At 33.6% G+C, this 24,473-nt stretch overlaps 6 protein-coding genes across 15 annotated transcripts in view; 4 read left to right on the top strand and 2 right to left on the bottom strand.

Annotated features, from left to right (window-relative positions):
• The window catches only part of LOC116341687 (hepatoma-derived growth factor-related protein 2), a 4,067-nt gene extending 2,028 nt beyond the window's left edge, over positions 1-2,039 (top strand). For 2 of the 4 annotated variants that reach the window (XM_031768910.1, XM_031768928.1), the window contains exons 6-12: positions 1-210; positions 278-423; positions 503-599; positions 668-698; positions 865-1,187; positions 1,345-1,474; positions 1,548-2,039. In XM_031768910.1, coding sequence (XP_031624770.1) covers positions 1-210; positions 278-423; positions 503-599; positions 668-698; positions 865-1,187; positions 1,345-1,474; positions 1,548-1,591 — 981 coding nt within the window. In that variant the 3' untranslated portion in view covers positions 1,592-2,039. The remainder of the gene's footprint in view (positions 211-277; positions 424-502; positions 600-667; positions 699-864; positions 1,188-1,344; positions 1,475-1,547) is intronic. The other 2 variants (XM_031768919.1, XM_031768937.1) reach the window with 2 other exon arrangements.
• Positions 2,040-2,220: 181 nt separating this feature from the next.
• On the bottom strand, positions 2,221-4,022 carry LOC116341711. Of its 2 annotated transcripts, XM_031768957.1 has the most exons (6): positions 3,941-4,003; positions 3,702-3,797; positions 3,400-3,522; positions 3,100-3,282; positions 2,847-2,887; positions 2,221-2,755 (listed from the first exon to the last, which is right to left on the bottom strand). In XM_031768957.1, exons 2-6 carry the CDS (start codon positions 3,769-3,771, stop codon positions 2,369-2,371), a joined length of 804 nt encoding a protein of 267 aa, XP_031624817.1. In that variant the 5' UTR covers positions 3,772-3,797; positions 3,941-4,003; the 3' UTR covers positions 2,221-2,368. The 2 variants fall into 2 exon arrangements, with proteins under 2 accessions (XP_031624817.1, XP_031624809.1); XM_031768949.1 differs by having other exon boundaries at positions 3,702-4,022.
• A 1,731-nt stretch (positions 4,023-5,753) lies between these two features.
• On the bottom strand, positions 5,754-18,561 carry LOC116339269 (WD repeat-containing protein 7). Of its 6 annotated transcripts, none has more exons than XM_031765048.1 (22): positions 17,985-18,561; positions 17,633-17,843; positions 17,428-17,571; positions 16,977-17,338; positions 16,212-16,314; positions 15,956-16,121; positions 15,634-15,876; positions 15,342-15,562; positions 15,185-15,279; positions 14,974-15,098; positions 14,628-14,900; positions 14,458-14,552; positions 14,323-14,389; positions 13,900-13,968; positions 13,134-13,229; positions 8,789-8,943; positions 8,233-8,686; positions 7,887-8,152; positions 7,683-7,821; positions 6,929-7,609; positions 6,680-6,850; positions 5,754-6,586 (listed from the first exon to the last, which is right to left on the bottom strand). In XM_031765048.1, exons 1-22 carry the CDS (start codon positions 18,119-18,121, stop codon positions 6,414-6,416), a joined length of 4,446 nt encoding a protein of 1,481 aa, XP_031620908.1. In that variant the 5' UTR covers positions 18,122-18,561; the 3' UTR covers positions 5,754-6,413. The 6 variants fall into 6 exon arrangements, with proteins under 6 accessions (XP_031620908.1, XP_031620916.1, XP_031620923.1 ...); XM_031765056.1 differs by having other exon boundaries at positions 16,224-16,314; positions 17,985-18,560; XM_031765063.1 differs by lacking the exon at positions 13,900-13,968.
• On the top strand, positions 11,518-13,070 carry LOC116339300. Its single transcript, XM_031765102.1, has 4 exons — positions 11,518-11,627; positions 11,699-11,980; positions 12,065-12,562; positions 12,625-13,070. Exons 1-4 carry the CDS (start codon positions 11,616-11,618, stop codon positions 12,898-12,900), a joined length of 1,068 nt encoding a protein of 355 aa, XP_031620962.1. The 5' UTR covers positions 11,518-11,615; the 3' UTR covers positions 12,901-13,070.
• Positions 18,562-18,738: 177 nt separating the features above from the next.
• On the top strand, positions 18,739-19,996 carry LOC116339308. The gene is made up of 4 exons (XM_031765113.1): positions 18,739-19,094; positions 19,181-19,290; positions 19,356-19,444; positions 19,510-19,996. Exons 1-4 carry the CDS (start codon positions 18,932-18,934, stop codon positions 19,832-19,834), a joined length of 687 nt encoding a protein of 228 aa, XP_031620973.1. The 5' UTR covers positions 18,739-18,931; the 3' UTR covers positions 19,835-19,996.
• Positions 19,997-20,156: 160 nt separating this feature from the next.
• Positions 20,157-23,047, top strand: LOC116342575 (ribonuclease Z, mitochondrial-like). Its single transcript, XM_031770252.1, has 7 exons — positions 20,157-20,425; positions 20,499-21,037; positions 21,127-21,331; positions 21,399-21,476; positions 21,649-21,981; positions 22,067-22,370; positions 22,430-23,047. The coding sequence occupies exons 1-7, from the start codon at positions 20,241-20,243 to the stop codon at positions 22,982-22,984; spliced, it is 2,199 nt and encodes a 732-aa protein (XP_031626112.1). The 5' UTR covers positions 20,157-20,240; the 3' UTR covers positions 22,985-23,047.
• Positions 23,048-24,473: the final 1,426 nt, after the last annotated feature.

The raw sequence follows: 24,473 nt of genomic DNA on the forward strand, positions 1-24,473 counted from the left end.
GATACAACTGGACTTGATACAACTGGACTTGATACAACTGGACTTGAGGCAAATAGCACGAAAATTGACGAGTCTCAAATTGAAGATGACAACGACGAAGCCGAGGTCGAGGCCGAAGCAGAAGTCGAAGCTGAACAAGAGCCCGATGAAGAAAAAGATGAAGGCGTCGAAACTACCAATGATAGCCACGTTATCACAGAAGCAGTTGAAGTAAGTCAGCGATATTTTCACAAATTTGTCGAGTTTGGGTAATACAATAATATTCTTTAAATCATAGGAAGTCCAGGAGCCAGTTATAACAGAAGTGGCTAGAAATACTCCAGATCCAATTGCAACACCAATTGCTAAGGAACAAACAAAAGCCGAGCTCAAGTCTGCCGATGCAAAACAAAGTCGAAGTGGTCGCGTTATCAAACGAACCAAGTAAGTCATTCATAGCTCGATTAAGAAAACACGATCAACTGAAGAAACATTAATTGTTTGAAAACTTTTTTTGAAACAGGTACCTCCTTGATGAACTCGAAGATTCACCACCAGTTCCGGTAAAGCGGAAACGACCATCGGAAAGTCTGGTCTCAGCCCCAAAGCTGTCCCGAAAGGTAAAATCAAAAACAAAATTAAAGATTTTATAAAAAAACTAAAATTCTTTTTTTTTTCATATGAATAGGTCGATGAAATTAGTGTTCCATCGGACAGTAGTAAGTATAAAACTTTATTCATAAAGAAGTGATTTCGCATAATATGTTCGAGAATACGTCTCTATAAAGTTCATAATGATTTTTGACATCAGAGCATCGAAATAACTAGAATGTTTAGTTGTGTGAAAGAATAATGAGTAAGAACGATTCGTTTATTTCAATTTAGATGATGGCGAAATAAAACAAGTCTCTCAAATCATAATGAACGAAGTGAATCTGTTGCAATATGATGTGGACATCAAATCAAGTTTACAGTTATCATCGGCTGACACGTGCCGTTGTATTTCGGTTTTGGAAAAATACAAGGGCTTGGAAGTGACCGCTTTGATGCTCAAGAAAAATCCACAAGTGGCTGAAACAATCAAGCGTCTTCGTCGATATGTTGGTAACACAAAAGAATGGAACTTTACAGATGAACAACGCATCGAATTTAATGAGAGAGCTACAAAAATCCGAAAATTGGCCGAAATTATTTACAAAAACTTCAAGGTAATAACATGGCCAATGAATTGAATTATTATATTGTGTTGCGAAAATGTAAAAAAAAAAAACAATTGGATCTATTATACCATAATACAAAGTATTCAATGAAACACCCTATTGTACATTAAATCAACTTAATTGATTTGTTTTTTCTTGGTTTCAGAAACTTTTTGCATTTTCACCACAAGTATCATTTTGGCAAGGATTCATGGAAGAAGTTCAAAGTTTCAAAGAGCAAACAAAATTACTTACTCATGAAGAATTGATTACGTTAACTGAAGATGTTCAACCAGGTATATCGGAGCATCTTTTTTCTCTCTAATAGCCTTTTCGATTAAATTTATTCGTTTAATTATATCATTTCAGCAGTCACTCAAAACATTGAAGTCAAAAACAGTATTAGAGTTTAAATATTTTGAAGTTGGAAGGCGGATTGAATCTTCCTGGTCAAAGAATTCCTGATCATTTTTGCCCTTGGATAGTGATTATAATTATAATTAATATAATTATTATATCAATTGAGTAGATTGGCGCGATACACTTACCTTATTAAGAATAACGTTTACAAACAAGAAAATGAAACACAGCGACAATTTTATCAGATATATTATAGTTATGAATTGCTTTTTTATGAAATATCAACCTATCTCAAGTAGAGAACTAGTACTAGGTCGCGCGCGCATTAACAAGGCAGCATGAATAAAATGTATCGAAATAAATAATGTTCAGCAATTTTATCTTTCATACAATATTCATATAAAATATTCAATTGGATTAAAAATGAATTAAAATAATAAAAGTTAATATTTTTCACAAGATATTCCAATTCAGAAGCAATAAAATACATAAATCATTTCAGTTGCAGTCTAATTTGATTTGATAAGCAAAGCAAACATGAAAATATCTGCCAAAAAAACTAAATAAAGCGAAAACAAGATGAAGAACTGTGACACAACGCAAAACATACTAATATATACGTTTACAATCGTGACCGTACATAAATAACATAATAATAAATAAATAAATATTCTTCATTGCGTACAATCGTGTGTCCATTTTTATAATGTTTATTTAAATATTTATAATTTCAACAATGATGATAAATCTCTCATGCAATGCAGTTATTCTTAAGATTAATAATAAATTAAGTGCGAGCAATATTGGGGAATAATTTATTGAACATGGGATTAAGAGCCAAATACCACATGGCCATTGTTTGATGAATCTTGTGCATAATGATTGGCTTCAGTTACATATTGTGGTTGTGCTTGAGGTGGCTGTGTTATACTGTTTGCATCGGCATTTGATTCGTCGGTTGCATTTGGCGATAGACCAAGCCAATTACTTATTAAAGCAATACCTTGTTCAGCTGACTCATTTACAGCAGCCAAAATATCTTCGGCCGTATATCCAGCTAATGAATCTGGACCTTCATTCTCTTCGCTCGTACTGTTTCCATCTTTTTCAGTCTCTTGTGGCTTTTGTTCGTTTATTATTTCAGTTGGTGATTGAATAATTTCCATGCCACGCGGCGACATTCGAAAACATCCAATTGGTAAGTCTAGTTGGGGTTCCTGGCACGGAATTAGAAGAGACAAATGGAAATTAATCGAAAGTATGGATAGCATATTTTCACAAATGGAAAAGTATTTCTTGAAAAATTACCCCCAAAAGCATTGGTTCCAAGCTCACACAACCTTTCATACCTATAGTAATCGAAAAAAATGTAATAAAAGAAAACAGAGAATTCATATATTTATATTTAGTTTAAGAATAAAGCAACGACAACAAATTTTGAAATCGCTTAAAAAAAAAATTCTAACGCAAATACAATTTTTTTTCAGTCAGGGCACAGAGTCACAGAGTTACTTATTTCATAGAGATATTTGAATTTTAATTTAAAACACTTTGTACATACCATCGTCGGTTGGCATCAGCCCTTTGAATCGTGCACACATTTGAGCCAGCTGGGCAAAAATGTTCAAACAAGTTGGTGGTGGATCTGGGCCTTTAACAACTTCATTATGCAGTAGACTCTCACCATAAGACACATTCAAAGCAATTCCTTCCTCAGGTGATAGATAGTTCAATCGTACACATCCTTACGAATTATAAAATATTGCGTCGTTTAATTCAAATGAATTTCAATGAAAATTAAGCACTTTTTTGAGCATTTTTTCTTTCAAGTTTTTCTATTTAAATCAAAAATATCACTCACCTGGACCGCCAAGATCGATAAATGAAATATTAAAATCTAAACAACAAATGCATGAAAGATCTTTACAAATACAATTTTTTGAACCAGCATCACTTTGTCGACTCTCCGAACCGGATATAAAATCTATTGAATACAAACATATATTATAAACTTGGAATAATATTTTCTTTTTTTTACGAAAAAAAAAATCTCTCTGTGATGCGAAAACGAAAACAAGTATCACAATATGTTGAATCACGCATTTTATGTTGCTATTGGTAGCAATAGATGGCAAAAGTCCTGTTATCATTCCAAACACTTACCAATTATACTGGCTGACATACATAACGCAATAATATTCGTTACTAAGATTGTCACAAGTATCTTCTTCATGTTTTTGATTTAATTTGAACGGTTAACTAGAATATTTTTCTCACAAATTATTTTAAAAGACACTTTGCAAAAAACCAGCGAGATTTTGAATTTATATTAATAAAAGTAAAACAGAAACAATCACAAACTTTCTTGAACGTTTTAACAGAACGCAAGTTCCATAACTTACTGAAATCGCTATGCGCATGTACAAACCCGATCTCGTTATAATCTTTCACTAATGGCTTGTACTACTTTTAAGTGACAAATGAAGATATTATGTGAATCGCTGAAGTATTTTATAATATGCATTTGCCTTACGCATCTCTCTCTCTTTCGCTGCGCATCTGTCGCTAACCTTTCCTTTTTTTATTATCTTCATTCTCTTTTCGTTATTATCGTTCGGTGTTGTATTTAGTTATTTTTTTTTCGATTGCTTTCTTTATGGTTCGTCGCGATTGATCTATTGAGCATCAGATGGTTTGGTGTTGGGGAAATGCAATGCGCGCGTGCACATTTAACATTTCACCAGAAGAAGTTAAAAGAGAGGAAAGAAGCAACACGAGCCATAAATTCAGTTACAAAGTTACATACAAACATATATACATATGTCGACAAAGGCATAAATATGGCATATATTTTCTTGTTGGCACGTTTGTATGAAATCAATATAAATTATGCGCTCGATTCTTGTGTCTACTTTGGCAATGACTTTTCAATGCGGAATTCAATGAAACACATTTGTATGCTATTTAAATCGTATCGCGATGGCTTGCAAATTTGCAATCACAAAAATTCAGCCGTTCTCTTACCTCATCCTCAAGTCATCCCACTTTAATTTCATGGTTGAAAAAAAGAAAAGAAAAAAAAATCATCAGAAAGCGGCATGCATATGCAAAATTATTTATTGGACGCTTTCTTCAACGCTATCAATTGTTTAATGCATGCGCATGATGGAGAAAGGCTTCTGAACTTTAGAAGTCTGATAATGAAAAAAAAAAATCTCGAAAATTCTTGTTTCTTTTTTGTTCCATTCTTTTCTCTCTTTTTCCCTTCAATTTTTTTTTTATTTCTTCGTGAGCAATTCGTACGAAAAAAAAGAGTGCTCAATTGGTCCAAGAACTGAACGAGAGGCTCGTAAATGGATCGTTAATCAATGATGTACAATAAAAGCGGTTTTTTTTTTTCACGAAAGCAACATATTTACGATCAAAACTTGTAGCGTCACTTGCATACATTATTTTATTTTATTTTAATCAAGAAATGAAGATCAAGTTTATTCTTGTACATAGTAAATCAGCTTATAGATATTCTGCATGCGCCTATAGGTTGGACATAAACGTGGAATTTGTTGATGGTTTATTTGAACGAACAACAAAACAAAACTAAACAAACAAACACTATTGAATATTGATCATGTTATTTTTGTCTTAAGCTGAATGACGCATGATCACATATCATCGTTTCGGGGAGAATCCGAAAAAGAAGATCAAAGCGGTTAAAGAAAGTAGTCACGAAAATAAATAACCAAATTTCGTAGAGATGTGTTGTAAATGAAAGGGAAATTGTTTGTATAGCGGGCCTTGTTTGGATTATACATGAGTGTTCCTCAATTTGGTGAATCAATAAATATAATTTCACTTTTGAATTCATTTAAATTTGAACAGATTTTTTTTTCGCTCACTCTCTCGTCATCCTCTTTCGACTCTCTTCGTATTTTATTTTCAATTTAAGATTTTGTCAAGCTGAGAGCAACAGAGATGGAAAATGAAAAGTGAAACGAATGGAAAATAATGAGAAACCGATCGAGTAAATAAATTGTGTTGTGGATACGCCAAAAAAATGTTTAAAATCAGTTTATTGATCCGACCACATTTCTATTTGCATTTCATATTTCACTCTTTCAAAATAAATACGATACACTCGATTCGATTTGGCCGGTTCGAATAATAAAACTTTTTAACAATCTCGTCACTTTTTCTTCGGAGAAATGAAAGACGCCATTGATACTTTTTTTTTGGTTTTAATTCACTTTATTGCTTTATTCGAGTAAATTGATAATGATTTTATACAGTTTCTTATAAATCGAACGATTTGTTTTTGATAGACTTTATTTTAGTTGAAAAATGCGCTTGGCTGCAATTTTTCCAATATAATATGTAGTTTTTTTGATATTTAAATTGAAAATGTCGATTAAAATAATAATAATAATAGTTGCGATTGCAAGTTGCCCATTGGCAACAAATTCGATTCGAAATAGAACTGAAATATTTTTTTACTTCGTTTTTTAACTGCACAATTGAATATTGGATTATTTCATTTAAAAAGACAAAATAATTAATCATAATTTTTAACGAATGGTCATCACAATTGATTCAAAACAAACAAATGGGAGAACTTTTTGAAAACAAACAGAAAAAAAAAAACAAAAAATTATAGTATACAATTTGCATTGACAAAATAAAATGATGACAATGATAATGAAGTCAACAATATAAATAAATAGGGTTTCATAAAACAACTGAAATTGTGTTAAACTGCTTCTTCTTTCAAACAAATGAAATTTCTTATGAACATTTCATGGTTATTCTCGTAAATATTATGTATGATCAACAAAGATACTGTTTTTTTTTGTGTGTGTGTGATATATATATTAGAAGAAATTAGACGTTAAATCTAGTTTCGGATCCATCGGCAAGCATGAGCGTTACTGTTCGATTATTGATCCAAATTAATTTGGCCAAGCGCATTGGATTCAAACGTGTTACATCTGGTATTGGTGCTGTTGAATAGCCTTTAATGCAGCGTGTTTGCGACTGGCCCAATCCAAACATACCTATTTAATGAAATAAAATTAATAAAATTGGCGTTATTTGAACGAATTCAAAGGAATATGTTAGACAATGTATACATTTTCAGTCATTCTTACCTGTACTAGTTTGCCAGAATGATAGGCGATTTTCTCCACATGAGTAGCTCACCAAAAATTTACCATCGGGACTGAATGCCAATGCTGTTATTGAATTCGAATGAGCCGGAATCATTTGACATTTATTTTGTCGTAGTTCATAAATTGCCAAATTTCCATTGCTTGCACCAACTAACAATAACACAAAAATATTTCATTAAATCTGTAAAAACAAAACAAAAAAACTTTCTAAAAAGAATAAAAACCAACCCGAAATACGTCTTGTAGCCGAACAATGTGAAATTTGATTGAATTTACAAATTGATGGGCAAACATCGTTGAGGCCTTTTGTTTTTAGATCGCTTGCGTCGACACAATGTAATGTTATGTCCATAACTTCAACCAATAAAGTAGCCATTTCGGTTTGCATTTTGTCAATTAACATCTCAACACACTGTAGAATCTCCTTTTTGGCTCGATACAACACGGACTGTGTCAGTGGAACACTTATTGTTTGGGCATTCTGTTGTAATGTATTGTAACGGGCCACTTCACGAGCCATTGTTGTTATGAATGCGGCTGGTCTTGCTGTCGCAATCAAACGCAATGCATGCCGTGCGGTTCGGCATGCATCAGCTTGAGGTGTTAGTGGTAATTTATAGTTTAAACTCGGCACCAAACGACTCGAATCACAGCATGTTTCAAGCAATCCAAGTAATACTTTGCTCACATCCAAGTATGGTTCCCATACGGTGAAACCACGTCCAATCAAATCAATTGCAGCACGACGAAGTGCTGTATGTGCTGGCAATTTAACGGTTGGCGGTGCAAGCAACAAATGTGTCAACGCCATCGATGTGAGACGGGCCAAATTATTATTACCAATGCCAAATCCTTCAACCACTGAACTCTTGCGCCGTTGATCTGAATGACGTTTTGTGCTGTTATTCGCTATTTTCGAGTGAAAAAAATGAAAAAAAAAAATTCAATGAAATTGAATGTATTCGAAATATGGGATACTTACTATCAGTTGAAATATCTTGACCAAATTCAGCACCAATGACACCCAATAAAACAACAGCTGTAGTTTGTTTGCGTTTCAATTCGGCCAAACTGGATGGCTTACGTACAATCTCCTCCTCTTCCTCTTCGAAGTCATCAGGCTATATAAAGTCGTATATTAATAAAAAATTATGTTGATGTTGATAGACAATAAAGTAATACGAACATTTGGCTCCTGAACTTGAGTTGTTGGTGCTCCAGTGATGCTTTGCTGTGATGCGCTCTGTGGTAATTGTTGTACAATTGGTTCAGTGTGCGTGTATAATGGTAAAAATTGTGCCCAACTTTCTACCAATTGTTTGCGACCTTTCTTTCCCATCCGGCCCAATTCACCAAGCAAAATTTGTTGGGCCGCTTCACGTATCTCAATACAATGATGCTGCCAACGTCTGGCCATCATTTCAACTTGAGGACGTTTGAAATTATGTGGTTCTACAATAATGGAATTAAGGTATTTCATTGAAAATTCATTCATTAAACAAATTAAATTGAAAAATTAATTGTGGACTCACCAATTTGATCGATTTTATCGGGTAACAAGAAGCAATGGTGTGTTGATAAAAGGCTCCATCCCTGTTTTATTTGAGCTTGTTGTTGTGTGAATAGTTCTTCGTGCTCCTCCGTTGACCATGCAGCTGATCCAGGTCGATTTGAATGTCGATGCAGTTTTTTATTACGTTCGTGTTCCGGTATGAATGTGGCCAATTGCATTGACATTAATGTGTTGGACATTGCCACCATAGCCAATAGATGGTTTGATGTTATCGTTGTGCTTAATTCCCAATGTAAACGTGCCGTAAATATTCGTGTTAAATTTTCTTGGCGAATAAGTTCGGGTGTGAGCTCTTTGTTTATTTGAATGTCATCTGGAATTTTTGTTGTATCCACAACCAAATCATTTTGCCATGTTGGTAACAATAGTGACATGTAACCACCTTTCGATAAAACACCAAATGATACCGGAATCTAAAAGTTCATAGATTCGCAAATTGAATGATGGACACTTTTCTTTTTCGAGTTTTTATTTTGTGATTTTTCTCTGAGTCAAATCAATGGCATTGAAATTACCTGTGGCCGTAATAGACCCAATTGTGTTTCGCAAACTTTATCCAAATGTAAATCGATGCCCCATGAATGAATTAACGATAATAATAGCTGTGCAACTTCCATAACATGGGTTGCTTCCATTCGTGGCGATAGTTTTTTGAATACATCCGCACCATCTGCAAGAAGAAAAAACCCATTGGAAATTAACTGTTAATTTATTTGCCAAACGAAAGTTACAATTAAGTGTTTTTTATTTAAATAGATTAATTTAAAGTCCATTGTAATTACTAATCAGGTAAATTGTTATATGTTCAATCATTTCGATGTTCGATATATGAATCTTAATTGACATTCAATGTACTTAAACGAGTTACGTGCGTCTTTTTCTGTGAAGTTTTATGTTCAAGATGAAATGTAATGAACCAGTTTTAATAAGTGAACAACAATGCGTACGAAATGAAAAAAAAAAACAACGAAGAAGAATTAATCGATTCAAAGCTATTTCGCAGAGAGCAAAGATGTAATCAATTGGCATTGCGGCGTCATTTAACAAAATGTATCACATTCATCTTCTTTTTCGTGAAATCTTCATCCCCACCTTCAATCATATCAATCAATGTGCATACAACAAATCGGCCAGTTATTTTCGTTATTTTTTTTATTCTCGTTTTGATTTCCAGTCAATACTAACGATTTCCTGAAATAAATTATTAATGACACGGCTGATCCGAGAATAAAGTGCAACATACGAGTTTTTGTTTTTTTTTTAGTGCCGAAAATGCCGACTTAGAGCAAGAGAAAAAAGCGAACATACACACATCTAATAAAAAGGTGAACATTTAAATGTGACAAAACCAACAACTCGAACCTGGTATGAGCAAACATGACTTGATCTAAGCATAAATTGTCCATCATATAATTGTTATCCTGACAAAGAAGAGCAATATAACCAATGAAAGAAGAAACTTGTTTTTCATATTAAAAACCATGCTAAGATCGAATGCGAAATGTTCGATTTATTGGCTATTTTCTGTTGTTAAACGTCCTGTGATACTGGCAAACAACTTTCAATTAAAACTTCAGCTTATATACAGAACTCTTTAATCGATTCGATCAATTAAAATCCTTTAAAATATTTTTATATGAACATACTGCGTATCATTTACTATTTGACAGAGAGCCGCTTTTAACTGCCGCACATAAAATTGAAACAAAAATATCAAATTATATCAACAAAAAAAGAATTTATAGGTAATTCACGAAACATATCGAAAGACGACAAATTATTTGTCAAATTTTATGGCCAATATTCATAAAATCTCAATGGGGTCCTACGTTGGGTCCGGTTGATTTGGTCGATTATCGCGATTGCAGATGTGCTTCAAGCTAGGCTTCAAGGCATATAAATAATAACATAAATGACGACATTCGATTTGATACAGTAACAACGAATACACAGTTAAATGGGCGAACGCATTTATAATGAGCGGTTTTTTTTCTTCTTTAGTGATGCACATTCACACACACACAAACACACATGCTGTCCCTTCCAAAAGGTGTGAATCCACATAAATAACAAAACGGAACATTTTGTACAGCAATATTTTCGATCACCTTGAACTTTACAAAATAAAAATAGTCAGTCATAGCCAATGTAATGACAGTAATGGAGCACACAACATAGCTTTTTCGTCTTCACATTGGCATACAAGCATTTCGACAATTTTAATGCATTTTTATTGTTTGTAGTTTCATTACACTCGCATGAAATTCCAAAGGGTGTATAATTAGAAGTTTTTAAATATATATGTCCGAAACTTTGTGAGTCTAAAAAGTGCAAATTGATGAGAATACTTGGATTAACGTTTGAAAATTGATTTGATTATAAAAACCCAATTTGAGATTTTTATTTTGTTAAAACGTAAAATCAATTTAATTCATGATTTAGTCGCATGATCGCAATGTATAAAAATCCTCTTCATAAATAGAAGGCGCATTGTCACAAGTTTCTTCGTATTTTATGACACCCTGTATCGAAGTGAAGACACTAAGATGCAACAAGAAATCATATGTTATTGCATTCTTTTTTTCTTTAATGTGAATGTAACTTTTAAATTCTTTCTAGTTGTTCCATTTACCGTGTGTGTAAAGGTATCATCATAACTAGACATAAACAAACCGCTTTTCAATGCATATGCAGACAATCGACAACGACGACGAAACCAACAACAAGAAAAACCAAAATAATTTGAGCAAAAATGTTGCGTCCCTTTCATCACCGCCTCTCAATCCACCGTCCGGCGATATCAATGTAAACTATTGAACATATACAGTTTCTGTTGGTTGATAAATCGTATCGCTTGTTGATCCCATGTATCTCGTCTTACGTTCGTGATCGCACAAATGCGATATATAAAATATCCAATGGAGAAGATTTATCGAAAAGGAAATAACAAATGGAACTTAATGAAAATAAGAGCAAGTTAAATGTTAGCGAATTGAAATGCGAAACTAGTATTTTATTTGTATACTATGTTTTATACGAGAAGAGAAGAGTAAATGGTTGTTCCCACAAAAAAAAAGAAATCGAATGGAATCATCCCAACCAAAAAGAATGACGATATGTTCTTGATGAACACGCAACGAACACGACCAAAGATAAAAAAAAGAATATGAAATAGGCGAACGATGTAAAATGCATCGCAAATGAAGATGTGACAACAGCATCTGCTATTAAGTATAAAAGGTTCTAGGTTTTTGCAAAATCATCACAGTTTCATTCTAAAGCTTGTGCTGAATCGTTCATATCTGAGCAGTTTTTTATCTTCTTCGATTATAAAAGTTAATCATGAGAGTTTTGGTAATTGTTCATTCCAATGAATCGAATTAATTTTATTTCAATTGTATTTTATTTTTCTTTGATGAAAATAGCTTATATTATCATTGATTGGTGTGGCGTGTGCCGAGAATGCATTTTTGGCTCCAGCTCCATTGGCCTATTCGTCGTTGATTGTAGACGAACCAAAGCCAAGCTATGAATACAGCACCTCTGTACAAACACCATCATACAACAACTATGCACACGTACGCTCTGGCGGAAATTTTGAGCGAAAAATTTACAATTTTGGCGCTCCATCATTTGCTGCGCCAGCATTTGCAGCCCCAGCATTGGCCGCAGAACCAATTTTGGCCGAAGCGAAATTCATACAACCCGTACGTATTTCTTGGAATATTTTCCGTCGTTTATTATCAGTTAGTAGTAGATTCGCATTACAAGCAGGTAATTTTGCATTCCAGGCAATTGCACAACCGATCCTTAAAGCAGCTCCGTTAAGCACTGAACTCCGTACAATTGCCGCGGCACCAGCCTATGCTATTCCCACCACTAAATTGTTACCAATTGCTTATGAAACAAAACCATTCTATCGATTTGCTGCTGCACCAGCTGCCGCTCAAATTTTAAGCGTTGAAAATAAATTTATTGGCGAAGGAAAATCACAATATCATTCACAAAATGAATTGGGCGAAGCGACTTATGGACACCGTGAACCATTCCAATCGCATGATGCTGTTCAAGATGCACAAGGTAACAAGGCTGGTTCGTTCTCTTATGTTGCACCCGACGGTCGATTGTTGACCACCGAATATATTGCCGATCAAGCTGGCTATCGTGTTGCATCAAATGCATTACCAAATGCACCAAATGGCGCCCTAGCATCGGCCGCTATTCAACCAATCATTGCAGCCGTTGAAAAACCAGCCGAATTTAACGATGCCGAAGGTATCGTTGTTGAGGTAATCAAAAATTAACCCATGTGGTGCGTGTATTTGTTTTTAATTTGAATGAAATGTTTTAGGCAAAATCACGAAGTCGCCGTTCAGTGGCCATTGCTCCAGCCATTGCTCCAGCCATCGCTCCAGCACCTTCAGCCTACTCATACAGTCCACTTGCTTATTCAGCATACTCCTATCCAATCTCGAGCTTATCATATTCAGCACCAGCAGCATATTCAGCCCAAGCAGCATATTCAGCACCAGCAGCATACTCTTCATTGTACTACAATGCACCACTCTATCGTTCATACGCTTATCCATCATACCCAGCTGTATACAGCTACGCATTACGAAAATAGATAAAAACCGACTGAACACCAATTCACTCATCATAACATAACAATGGATTATCTTTTTTCTTTAAATCGAAATTCCCATGTTAATGACTATTAAAATGCAACTGTGTTTTTAAGACAATTTCGAAATCGAAATAAATGAATAAATTCATACAAGAAATCAAAAACATGAACGAATTTGGTTTTTCTAAGCGAAACAGTGTGACCAAACGAAACGAAACGATCGTTTTGCATACCTTTGTCACCTTCATTGGCGGTCTTCAAACTTTCAACTTTCGCCTGAATTTTGAGTTCAACTTTTTCAGCGCCTTCCTTCATTTTTTGCAAAATTCCTGCAATTTATGAATTTCAATTTGTTTTTAGAATTTTCAGGGCGATATTCAAAGACTACCAAATAAAACGAAAAAAAAAACAAGCAAATTTCAATGACTACCAAAGTAAAAAAGAAAAGAAGACGTAAATCGATTACAAACATAAGAATCAACACTTGCAGAACAAAATATGAATTATAGCACTGAAGTAATTAGCGCATGCAAAAAAAAACCATGGAATATCACATATGCAAAAAAAAGGTAGCGTATGTAACAAAATTAACTAAATAACTAAAAATATCATTGGTGAAGACATCATAAATAAATATGTGCTGAAAATATCTGGATGGAGACAAATCTAAATAACGTTTACACACCAAACGATTAAATTAAATTGATTAAATGCATTTAACTAATAAAAATAATTCGATTCAAAAACAACTCCATAATTCTAAATAAACAAAAAAAAAATCAAATCAAGTGTGAGAGCTATAAAACAATGTTACTTTGTTTGTTGTTAAAAAGCCAACCAAATGCAAGAGAAACCAAAATGCAATGAATGTGTAAAATGAGCAAAATCAATTTAAACCAAAATGTGGTACAAAAAGTGGCTATATTTGCGAAAACAAAACCGAAACTCTATGAAAAGCAATTTGCCAATCAAATTTAAAAAAAAGGTATATATTCGAACCATGTTTGTCTTTTTCTTTGAGAATTTTTTCCATGTCGCCGGCTTTGTTTTTAACTCGTCCAAAGAAATCTTTCAATTGAAAAAAAAAAACCAAAATTTTTTTTTTTTCAATTATTAAATATATCACAAATGGATTTTTATCATAGAAATGTTATTGGATTTTTAATTTGTAAATTATTAATTTGGTGGATGGAGGAAATGTGTGTGTGCTTTGTTTTGCTTTAGTTTAAACATTTTTTTTAACCAAATCTTTTGTTATTCAAAACAAAACTGATATCACAACCATTTATACGAATGATTTTTGTCAGAAAAAAGAAACGATTACATATCGATTAGGTAATTGCTCAAATTTTCACAAGTTGACTAATAAAATGTTGTACTGTGAATGGAGCATTAACGTAAACATACAGAAGTCAAACTTACCGGATATCTTTTTACTAGCATCATTATGTTGAGATGGTCCAGCTGTTGATGTTATTAGTCCCAGTGCCTATTTGTATGAAAACCAAGTAAATTTTAAAAACCATCATCTCTGCACAGAAATCTTGAATAAATTACTTCTAATGTGGTCGAGCTCATTGCAGCATATTCTTCGCTGTGTAACTCAAAAATCAAGCCTTCAATATCAAAGAATAGGATATGACTTTCCGCATCTTAATAACGTTAAAAAGAAATGTAATTAGTTTTCATCTCACTCAATTTTAATAAGTAAAATATTGTTGTCTTACCTTTTGGATTCGTGCGTAAGCCTTGAATCGTTAATGGGCTGCTTCGATTTTTCATCAAGAAAATATTGTCGGAATTATTGTGTGCGTGTAGTTGTTGTAATTGATTGATGCCTCTTTGTGTTGCATGTCGAATGGCATTCAAATTACGATGACGAAGACCACGGAAGAAATGAACAGCCGGATTAGCTAAGCCCATTTCTGATGTTGAACCATGTGGTGATGCATCTGTTGCGTTTTCATCACAAGCCGATAACACTTCTTCGGCAAGCATACCTTATATACAAATAAAAAAATATTATAGCAAAACAAAAATCCAATTATACAGCATTTAATGTGAGAAACTTACCATGTAAAACGCGATCGAGGTGTCCAGTTTCCATTTGCCATACATAAACAGTTCCATCCGAACAGCCAACAATTAAGAAATCATCCAATGGACGCCATTTTATACTGACCACTGGGAATAAATGTCTGGTGATGTGCAAAAAAAAAAAAAAAAAAAATTCATTTAGACAAAATGAAAAGTGCGAAAAATGTGTTCTTTATATTAAACTCACCGACTGGCCAAACATATGCATTTCCGTTCAGTTAAACTCAACAAAGTGACCGAATGATCTGAAGCAACTGAACAGATGCTTTTCTGAACGCGTGGCTGTAAAATAACATAATTATTTAAAGATTTGTTTATCGCCAATGAACTACTTCATTACTTACACTACACGAATTCGGTGGAACTAAAAGCTGAGTGATTTCGCCAGCATGAACACAGAAACGGTGTAATAGTGTTCCGCTATACAAATCCCAGAGACATACAGCAAAGTCAACACCACCCGACAATAAATGCGATTTATCGTATCGCGGATGAGCTAACGATGGACATAATAAACAATTGACTCGACCTCGATGCGCTGACAATATTTGATGTGATGGCCAATCTATAATGGCATTTATTAATTATATTAAAGTTGTTGCTCATTTTCGTTAACATTTCGATGATTTTCCTTACCGGCATAATTTATTTGATTCACATGAAGCAATTGCAACATAACTGTTTGTGTTGCTGGAACGATAATGATGGAACCATCCTGACGACCAACAACCAAGCGACTTTGTTGCGGTAAATAAATACTCGCTGTTAATTTAACTGATGGCTCATTTGGTGAGTTTAATTGATCAAGAATTCCGACTGGTGGCGGTTTCATTAAACTCCATGCATCACTTAGGCTCGTACATATCGTTGGAGTTAAAGCTAATTTCAAATATAACGAAAATATGATATGAAAAGTGAAAAGTGAAAATGTATGCAAAGAATTAGAGAAAGTGCATACTTTTAATAGTGTTTCTATCCTGAATTTGCTTGACTTCTTCAATTGTAATATCGGGCACATTCCATAATGTGACATATCCTTCTGAATCTCCTCTCAGCAGAAAACGTTGTGATTTTCCATTTCGGCTAGTGGTTATGATTTTCATTGCCGGTGGACAAGATAATGGCTATAATGGATTATGTATTGATTTTAATTATTGTTTTGCAACAAATTTTCAACATTTAAATTTCATTTCATTACATGATTTTTGATTTACCAATTTACTTACACGATCTACGGAATGTTGTAAAACACAGTATAAAACCGGTTGATCTTTGGCTTGTGATGGTGAGTGGAATTCCTTATTGTCGGGTATACAGCTAAAATGAAAAATGGAATAGGTCTTTTAAAGTGGGAGAGAGAAAGAGTTCGGAGGTGCTCAAAACTGTTACACGTATGAATGAAATTGTAACAAAAATGTAATTGAACATGAAGCATTCCAAGCAAGCGAAAAATATAATAATCAAATTGTCAATCAAAATATGTAATTGAAAATATGCATGTATAATAGAATGTATTTTTTTTGTTACACGGAAAAATAGTCAATAGTTAACAACATCAAAACACAAACGATTTAATGTATGCTAACCTAACGGTTGGATTTTTTCCAGGCAGAAAGCTAAAAATGAAAAATGTTCAAAAAAGAGTTTTTTTTTTTGTTATTTCTAAACAACTCAAAAGTTTGTTTCCATATCAGGTTTTTCAGAAATTACTCGGTAATAATTTTTTTTAAGTTTCAAAATAATGACTCGAAAGCATCTAAAGCAATTAAAAAAAACTTGATGTGATTGATAGGAAAATCGATGATAAAAAAAGAAATAATGTAAAGTTAAAATACAATCCATTGGAAAAAGTTACGAAAATGAAACCAAATCATGAATAAAACAAAATGCTTGAATGATAAATTTGAAATGAAAATGAAACGTAAAATCGGCTTTGACATGGTATGATATGAATGTTAATTTTGATAGTGATCACTTACTTTGCGGGCAGTCTATACAAATAACCTTTGCCCTCGTCTGACCACAGGATGACACGATCATGTGCTAGAAAATCGCCACCCAACCATCGTTCACCCGATGGCGAAATGACGCTGCAAAGTACAGTAAAATCGCCAGCATCATAGATTTGCCAATATTTTGTGCAAACAATTAAAACGGTTCGTTGATTTTGTGTACAACAATTCAAACTGATCGCATTCAAGCAGCGAATTTGTTTCGATTCATTCTCGTAAATTGGATCCGAATATTTGTTTTCGTTTCCCAGCAACGTCCACACTTTTACAGTACCCGTGGTAGTGATTGCAAGAACAACATCATCCTTGCGTTTCGATGGCCGTAACACCTGTTTTGACCGGTCAACAACGTAATTGTTTGCAATAAATATGTGACATTTTGACATTGTAAATTATATAAAACAATGTAAAAACTTACGTGTAATGCAGAAATCCAATCTGGTTTCACTTTTGAACTCAACGAGAATATAATTTCCAAACTGAATGGATCCATAACAAGAATTTCTGCATAGTAACCATTACAGAAAAGTCGAATATCATCACAATTGGACATGTGATAGGCCTAACATAAAACATCATTGTTATTGATAACACAATTTAATTTCCAATTTTGATAATATTACCTGAATGCTTGTATGAACTTGTGGCAATTTAACATTTTCTTTGCATTTGCCATCAACCAAATCCCATGTGCACATTTCACCATTTTCAGAGGAACTGACCAAGAAATTATTGTCAAGTACGATTGATGCGCGTGACAAGCACAAAACTGGAGCTGTGTGTCCAACGAGCAAGCATCGTGGTGTCATTTTTAAAGTATCTGGATTCACTTTCCTACAATTATTTGTATGTCAATTAATTAGAATCAATTCCAATTGGATTCGATGAAATCAATCGATGTGAAATATAGTGCCGAATGTTTTGACCTTGGCTCAATAATGTTTGCTGGTGAAAAATAATAGTGATAATAATTACCATAGGCATATTTGTCCATCGTAACAACCAGTGGCCAGTGTTTTAAGATCTCTGGATAGAAAAACGCTGGACACACAATGGGTTGGTTCGTATGGCCCCCATAGTACAACAGGTACAACCAAATTTGTACTCGCCATTTCTTCGTGTCTGAATTTGAATTTTTGACTCAAAAAAATCGATAATTGTTATGTGTTCGATTGAATTTTTAAACTGTTTGTGTTTAAATAAGAAACGTTTAAAAAGGTCTCGTGATCACAATATTCAATTAAAACTCATGGTTCATTCTATTGACCCATTCGACAAACACTGGATGCTTCTCTATTCTTTTAATACTGATATTCAAATGATAGCAAACGATTTTTAGTAAACAATTACGTTCAAAATATTCATGATAAGAATAAGAGAACTTGGTGTAATTTTGGTGATATTGATTTCCATTCAATCTAAATTTACAACTTATTCATTTAATATTTGGTATAAGTCGAGATAAAATATCATTTATCCACAACATAAAACTCCTTTAACACAAACAAAATACAATTTTCAAAATTTTATTATTTTGATACCAATTTTACACACAAATCTTTGCCATATTGAATTTTCTCATTATTCATATGATTTTGACAGCTTTTGTCAAATGAAATGAAAAAAAAAAATAATTGAAGTACGTATCGAACCTTGGCTAACATAACCGTGCATGCGCTTGTATTTGTGTATTTGCCTTCGACTGATAACACTTTTCTAGACACATTGACAGCAGAGTAACCTAATGGCACTTTTTGAAATCAACGACATTGTTGCAACTGTCATTAGTTATTTTGTTTATTTTTGATACAAATTTGCGCTTCATTTTCGTACGATAGATTGAACGCAAGAGGTGGATGTTGCCATTTTTCAACTTCAAATATTTGGCCCCTTTTTTCAGTTGACTCAGCAGTAAACCAGTCATGACCGAAAATCGTTTGGACGAGCAGACACGAAATGTTCTCATTGAATTGGTGAAAACCCGCCCCATACTTTTCAATGATTACTCAGATCGTTCCGCGGCCGAATTGCGTGATGAACGTCAAAAATGTTGGGATGAAGTTGGTGAAAAACTGAATTGGTCTGGTACGTATAACAAACTTTTTTTTTGTGTTATTTTATTTTCTACGCTTGTATTGGATTTTGCGATCATAAACGTTTTCATTATCTAGGTGATGTTTGCAAAACCAAATTCACTACATTGAAAAACAACTACTTCAAAAATCTGAGGAATGATGCAGTTGGTCCGGATATGAGACGCCGTTTAGACTTTTTAGACGAGGTATATTATTATTGGATATAGATTGTTTAAATATATTGTACAATATTTACTATAAATTGATTTAGTTGGCGCCATGGAATCGTGTTCAAGTTGAAAAACCGGCCCGCATAAGCCAGCGACGCGCAACAAAACGATTCCGGCAAGACTATAACGAGTAAGTCTTTAAATAATTTTTCAATCGCTCAAATGTAATTTTTTATGAATAAATTTTCAACACAGCGATTCCGATCAAACAATTTTGATGAACACATCGACGACATCGGTGATGCCAGATTTACCAGTAGCCTTCAAGCAAAGTAAAAATGATGACAAAAAAACCTCTGGTGAACAATATGGTCAGTCCGCTGAAATGCCAATGTCACCATGGGCACAGCCGTCATACACCAATAATAATGACGTTGATGATCTGAATACATTCTTCAGAAACATGGAACAAACTGCACGCAAATTCAATGCAAGACTTCAAGTCAAAGTGAAGCGCATGATATCGGACATCATCTATGATGCCGAAGAACAATGGATCAATACAAATTCATCGGCCTAAATTAACAAATACTCGTTTTTATGTCTAAGATATTTTTTATAACTATCGACTACATTCATCTCTGTTTAATTAATGTAATGCCAAAACTTCAATTATTATTGAAGTAACAAATGTGTCAATTGATACGAATAAATAAATGAATAATTTATTTTTATTACTTTATTGATCGTGTCTGTTGTAATTTAAAACGTTTTTCATTAAATACAATTCATATCTATGTATATCAACAACATGCGTGAAGTTGGCTTCACTTTCTGTATAATTTCGACGTTTTGACATTCAAGTGAAATATTCGCATATTTGAACATATTCAAATGTCAAGTAACACATGTATACTGAAGTTTTTTTTTTAATATTAAATCGCTAATTCAGTTGTTTATGGTGAAATAGGCAAAAAGAATCAGAGATGTCTTATTTATTAAACGCATTGAGTATAACATCCAAAAGAAATGTTTTCTCTATAAATGTAGTGAAACGAACATACAGAACCAAAAAGAAGGAACATTCAAGCCTTATTAAAGTGGGAGTGATTGGGTCCGGTTCGTTTGGCGATCCAGCTTCTTTGCTAGTTAAAACTTGTGACAACTTTGCGTAAGCTTTTGTTTTTTAATTTTTGTATACCAAAAACAAACCGAGTATAATTGATGTGTTGGAATTCTTTTAGAAATGTATTCAACTGTGGTGAGGGAACGTTTCGTATCATGTATTCTAGATCAAATCGTTTCCGCTATTTATCGAATGTATTTTTAACAAGTGATCGCTGGGAACGAGTCGGAGGATTGCCATCATTAGCACGAGCAGTTCACGACCGAAATTTACTATTTCCAACAATTCATGGGCCACCAAACGTTGAAAATTATCTACGTAAATTTGCTGAGCTTACCGATCTTGATCCAGATGATGCAATGACAGAGCAAACATTTTGTCGTAAGCCATATTACTTTGACTCTTATTTGGAAGTCGATTATGTCGATTTACATCGTGAAAATGCGCCAGCTTCAGAGCAAACAAATGTTATGGCGTTTGTTTGTAGAGTCAGACCACGTAAAGGAACTGTTATTGTGGGAAAATTCACCGAAAACAATATTCCAAATGATTACATTAAAACCATAAATAATGGCTTGGATGTCACTCTGCCCGATGGAAGAATTATTTTGGCAAAAGATTATTTATCGCCGAGCTTTTATGGCGCGAATTTTTTGAGTAAGTTCAAGTATTTTCATTATGACAAAAAATATCACTCGGTTCGTGACAGTTTAGCACTCAAGATATAATGATTTGTTTTCTTTTAGTAATCGAAATACCTACAAAAGAGTATTTGCACAATTTGGAGCGGAATGATTTATTGAATGAACATTTGAATGAAATAAATGCAAACGTGGGAATGGAATTTGTGGCACATTTTTCATCAAACGATATCATTCAAACACCCGAATACCAACAGTTTTTGCGACGCATCAATGCCAGAAAACATTTTGCCTTGAATGAGACTGCTTTGTAAGTGGTCAATTAATTCAAATTTACTTTACACACACTAAATTTTATGTTATGCATGTTTTTCTAGGTATAGCGGTTTAAAATATGCACACTTGAATCAAAATACAATGAATCAACTGGATGCCGGCATTTATCCACATCTTCGGTACCTATATAACACACACACACACACACACACAAATAATTCGAGAATGAATGTAATAACACCGCCATATAAAAATTGAGTTTTTTTTTGTATGGCGGTGTTATAATTTTATGAAATCTCAAGCGAAGCATTCCATTCATTAATACATAATAATTTTTACCATTTGTTTTAGTTCAAAGTATACTAAAGATCATCCATTATATCGGCATATGAATAATGAGAATAATGATATTTGCATAAGTGATCCAATTCAAATTGAACCAACGATAACTGGCACTTTATATCTGTTCTCGGTTAATGGAAATATGGGCCCACTGGAGGAAACAAAAGATGACGAAGACGCTGTTGAAGACAGTAGTAGTGAAGATGATGTAGCTGACCAAGATACTACAATAGAAATGGCCACTACACGAACCAATGCTTTTCCAAAAGTAATATTTTTTGGTACAGGCTCTTCATTTCCAGGTGTTACAAAGACAGTAACCTCAATTTTAGTACATACTGCGTAAGTTCACCTGTTCTTTATAATATGAAAAACCATCTTACATTAAATTGCTTTGCTTTCTTTCTTTCTTTTTTTTAAACCATAGACCAGATACATCGATTTTGCTTGATTGTGGCGAAGGAACCGTTGGTCAAATATGTCGATTTTATGGTAGTCAAACTGAAGAAATTATTAAAAACATAAAAGCACTGCATATAACCCACATGCATGGCGATCATCATATGGGAGTTATGGACTTTATTCGTATGCGACAAAAGTATATGCCAGAAAATCGAAATCCACTATTGTTAATGGCACCAAAAGATGAATTCGGTGCGTTGCTCAACTTCTATGAAGAAAATTTTGGCAATGTTCTATGTGAATTTATGATGATCGACAATAAAGATTTGGTAAGTGAAATTGCGCCAATAAATTGATATTTGGTACTAAACATTGATGACCATTTCAGATAAATTCTAGCCTAACCGATGAACAAAAAGCAATACTCAAGATTAATGACTTGAAAACATGTCGAGTGGAGCATATAGAAAATTCCTATGCGATTTGCATAAAATCAAATATTTTACCAGAAAATATGGAAGAATTTAAGCTCACATTTAGCGGTGATACAATACCATGTGATGCTTTGGTTGAGCTCGGCAAAAATTCAACATTGCTAATACATGAGGCGACCCTAGAAGATACATTAGCCAGCAGTGCTGCGATGAAAAAACATAGTACAATATCGCAGGCAATTGAACAATCCGAAAAAATGAATGCCAAATACACAATATTGACACATTTCAGCCAGCGGTACCGGTTGCTACCGCCAATAAATAGAGAACTTATGGAAAACAAAAATATCGGCATTGCTTTTGATAATATGGAAATTGTTCCAGACGATTTAAGTAAATTAAATGATATATATTTTAAACTTACCGAAAAATATGCCGAAGAATTAGTTCGAATGGAAGCGAGATCAAAGAGATACGCACAGCGAAGTGATTTTAATTCATTCACTTAGTTAAACAAAATAGATATAGAAAATATATATGTTCAATGTAATGAATAAAATTTAAAAACAAAACCTACCGTTTTATTTGGATATATTTTTACTTAATTTGCAGTTGAAGGCTTATTGGGAACTAAAAAGCAAGCAAACATGTTTTTTTATTCATAAAATATTGTGATCAATATCATCGAATTGAAGCGAAAAAGAGAAAAATTACATGATGGTGAATAATAATCAAGCGATGGCCATACTCTCAATAAAAAAAATGGCAAAAAACCACAACAATTAAACGGCAACAGCAATAACAAGTATTTATGTCCAAATTTTGGCGTTAGATTTCTGCGACATTGATAACAGTAGCTCGTCAATAATAATTATTGAATTTTTAAATGTTGACTCATGCAAACAAAATGTTTGAAAAATAAATACTTATTAATATCTCATAAAAATAGCCAATTTGTAATGTTTATTTTCAGATGCATAGCATATAATTGTTCACAATCACATCAATATATTATCTATTGCATACTCGATCTAATTACATTGACGGTTGCAAATATGGTGCATCATCAATCACAGTCGAGTGGCCATCACATTCAATTACCCAGGCATGACATTGATTTGCATTTATATTTTTTAATTTTGTGATTGATTTTAATTGATTGATTTTGTTTACAGCAGCAGTGGCAATAATGCCTTTGCTTCTTTGCTCCCAAATAAATCGCCACTGCATCATTCGACATCGGTGAATACGACATCGAAGAATTTACTATCAGGAACATCACAACTGAGCGGATCGAGCAAAAATAGCATAGTCAATACTGGTTCAAATATTATGGGAACGGCCACAACATCACCATCTACTAAGGACTTGATTAATTTCCAGGATCAAATGAAAAAGAATCGCCTGCCATCCAAACCAAGTGATAACTTTGACAGTAGCACTAATTCGTTAATGAATCCAAATCAAATGCGGAACATGCAATCGTCAGCTGTTTCATCGAATCAAAGTTCACAAGCGGCACCACTCTGAAGATGAAATAATGGACGATTGCAAATGAAGTATACTTTTCGTTTACTTTTATGCAGACCTTTTCTAAAGAACTTTCCTCCGATAACAACGGTTCAGTGTTCTGGGCATGATCACACTTCACACCCCCTTACGCTGCAATTCTGTGTAATGTGCGTGAAAAATAATCAGTGTTTTCAATTCAATGTCTATCGATTTGTGAATTAATGGCGGTTCAAAATGACTAGGTAGTAAGATCTTCTCAAGATCAACAAAAAAATATTCAACGGTGCATGGAAAAGGCGCTTAAGATCAACAAAATTCATGTGAAAAAAATAAAAAAATAAATAAACTATTGATCAGTTATGGATCCCATTGGATCGAATGGATGTAAAAACAAAAACAAAACTAATTCAGTCACTATCATGTAGAAAGCCAGTTCATTTTATAGTTCATAAATTCATCGCATCTCATCGTGTTCGATGAATCATT

The sequence above is a fragment of the Contarinia nasturtii genome, unplaced genomic scaffold (genome assembly GCF_009176525.2).
Source record: "Contarinia nasturtii isolate CC-2019 unplaced genomic scaffold, AAFC_CNas_1.1 Cnas_scaffold_129, whole genome shotgun sequence".
NCBI classification, from domain to species: Eukaryota; Metazoa; Arthropoda; class Insecta; order Diptera; family Cecidomyiidae; genus Contarinia; species Contarinia nasturtii.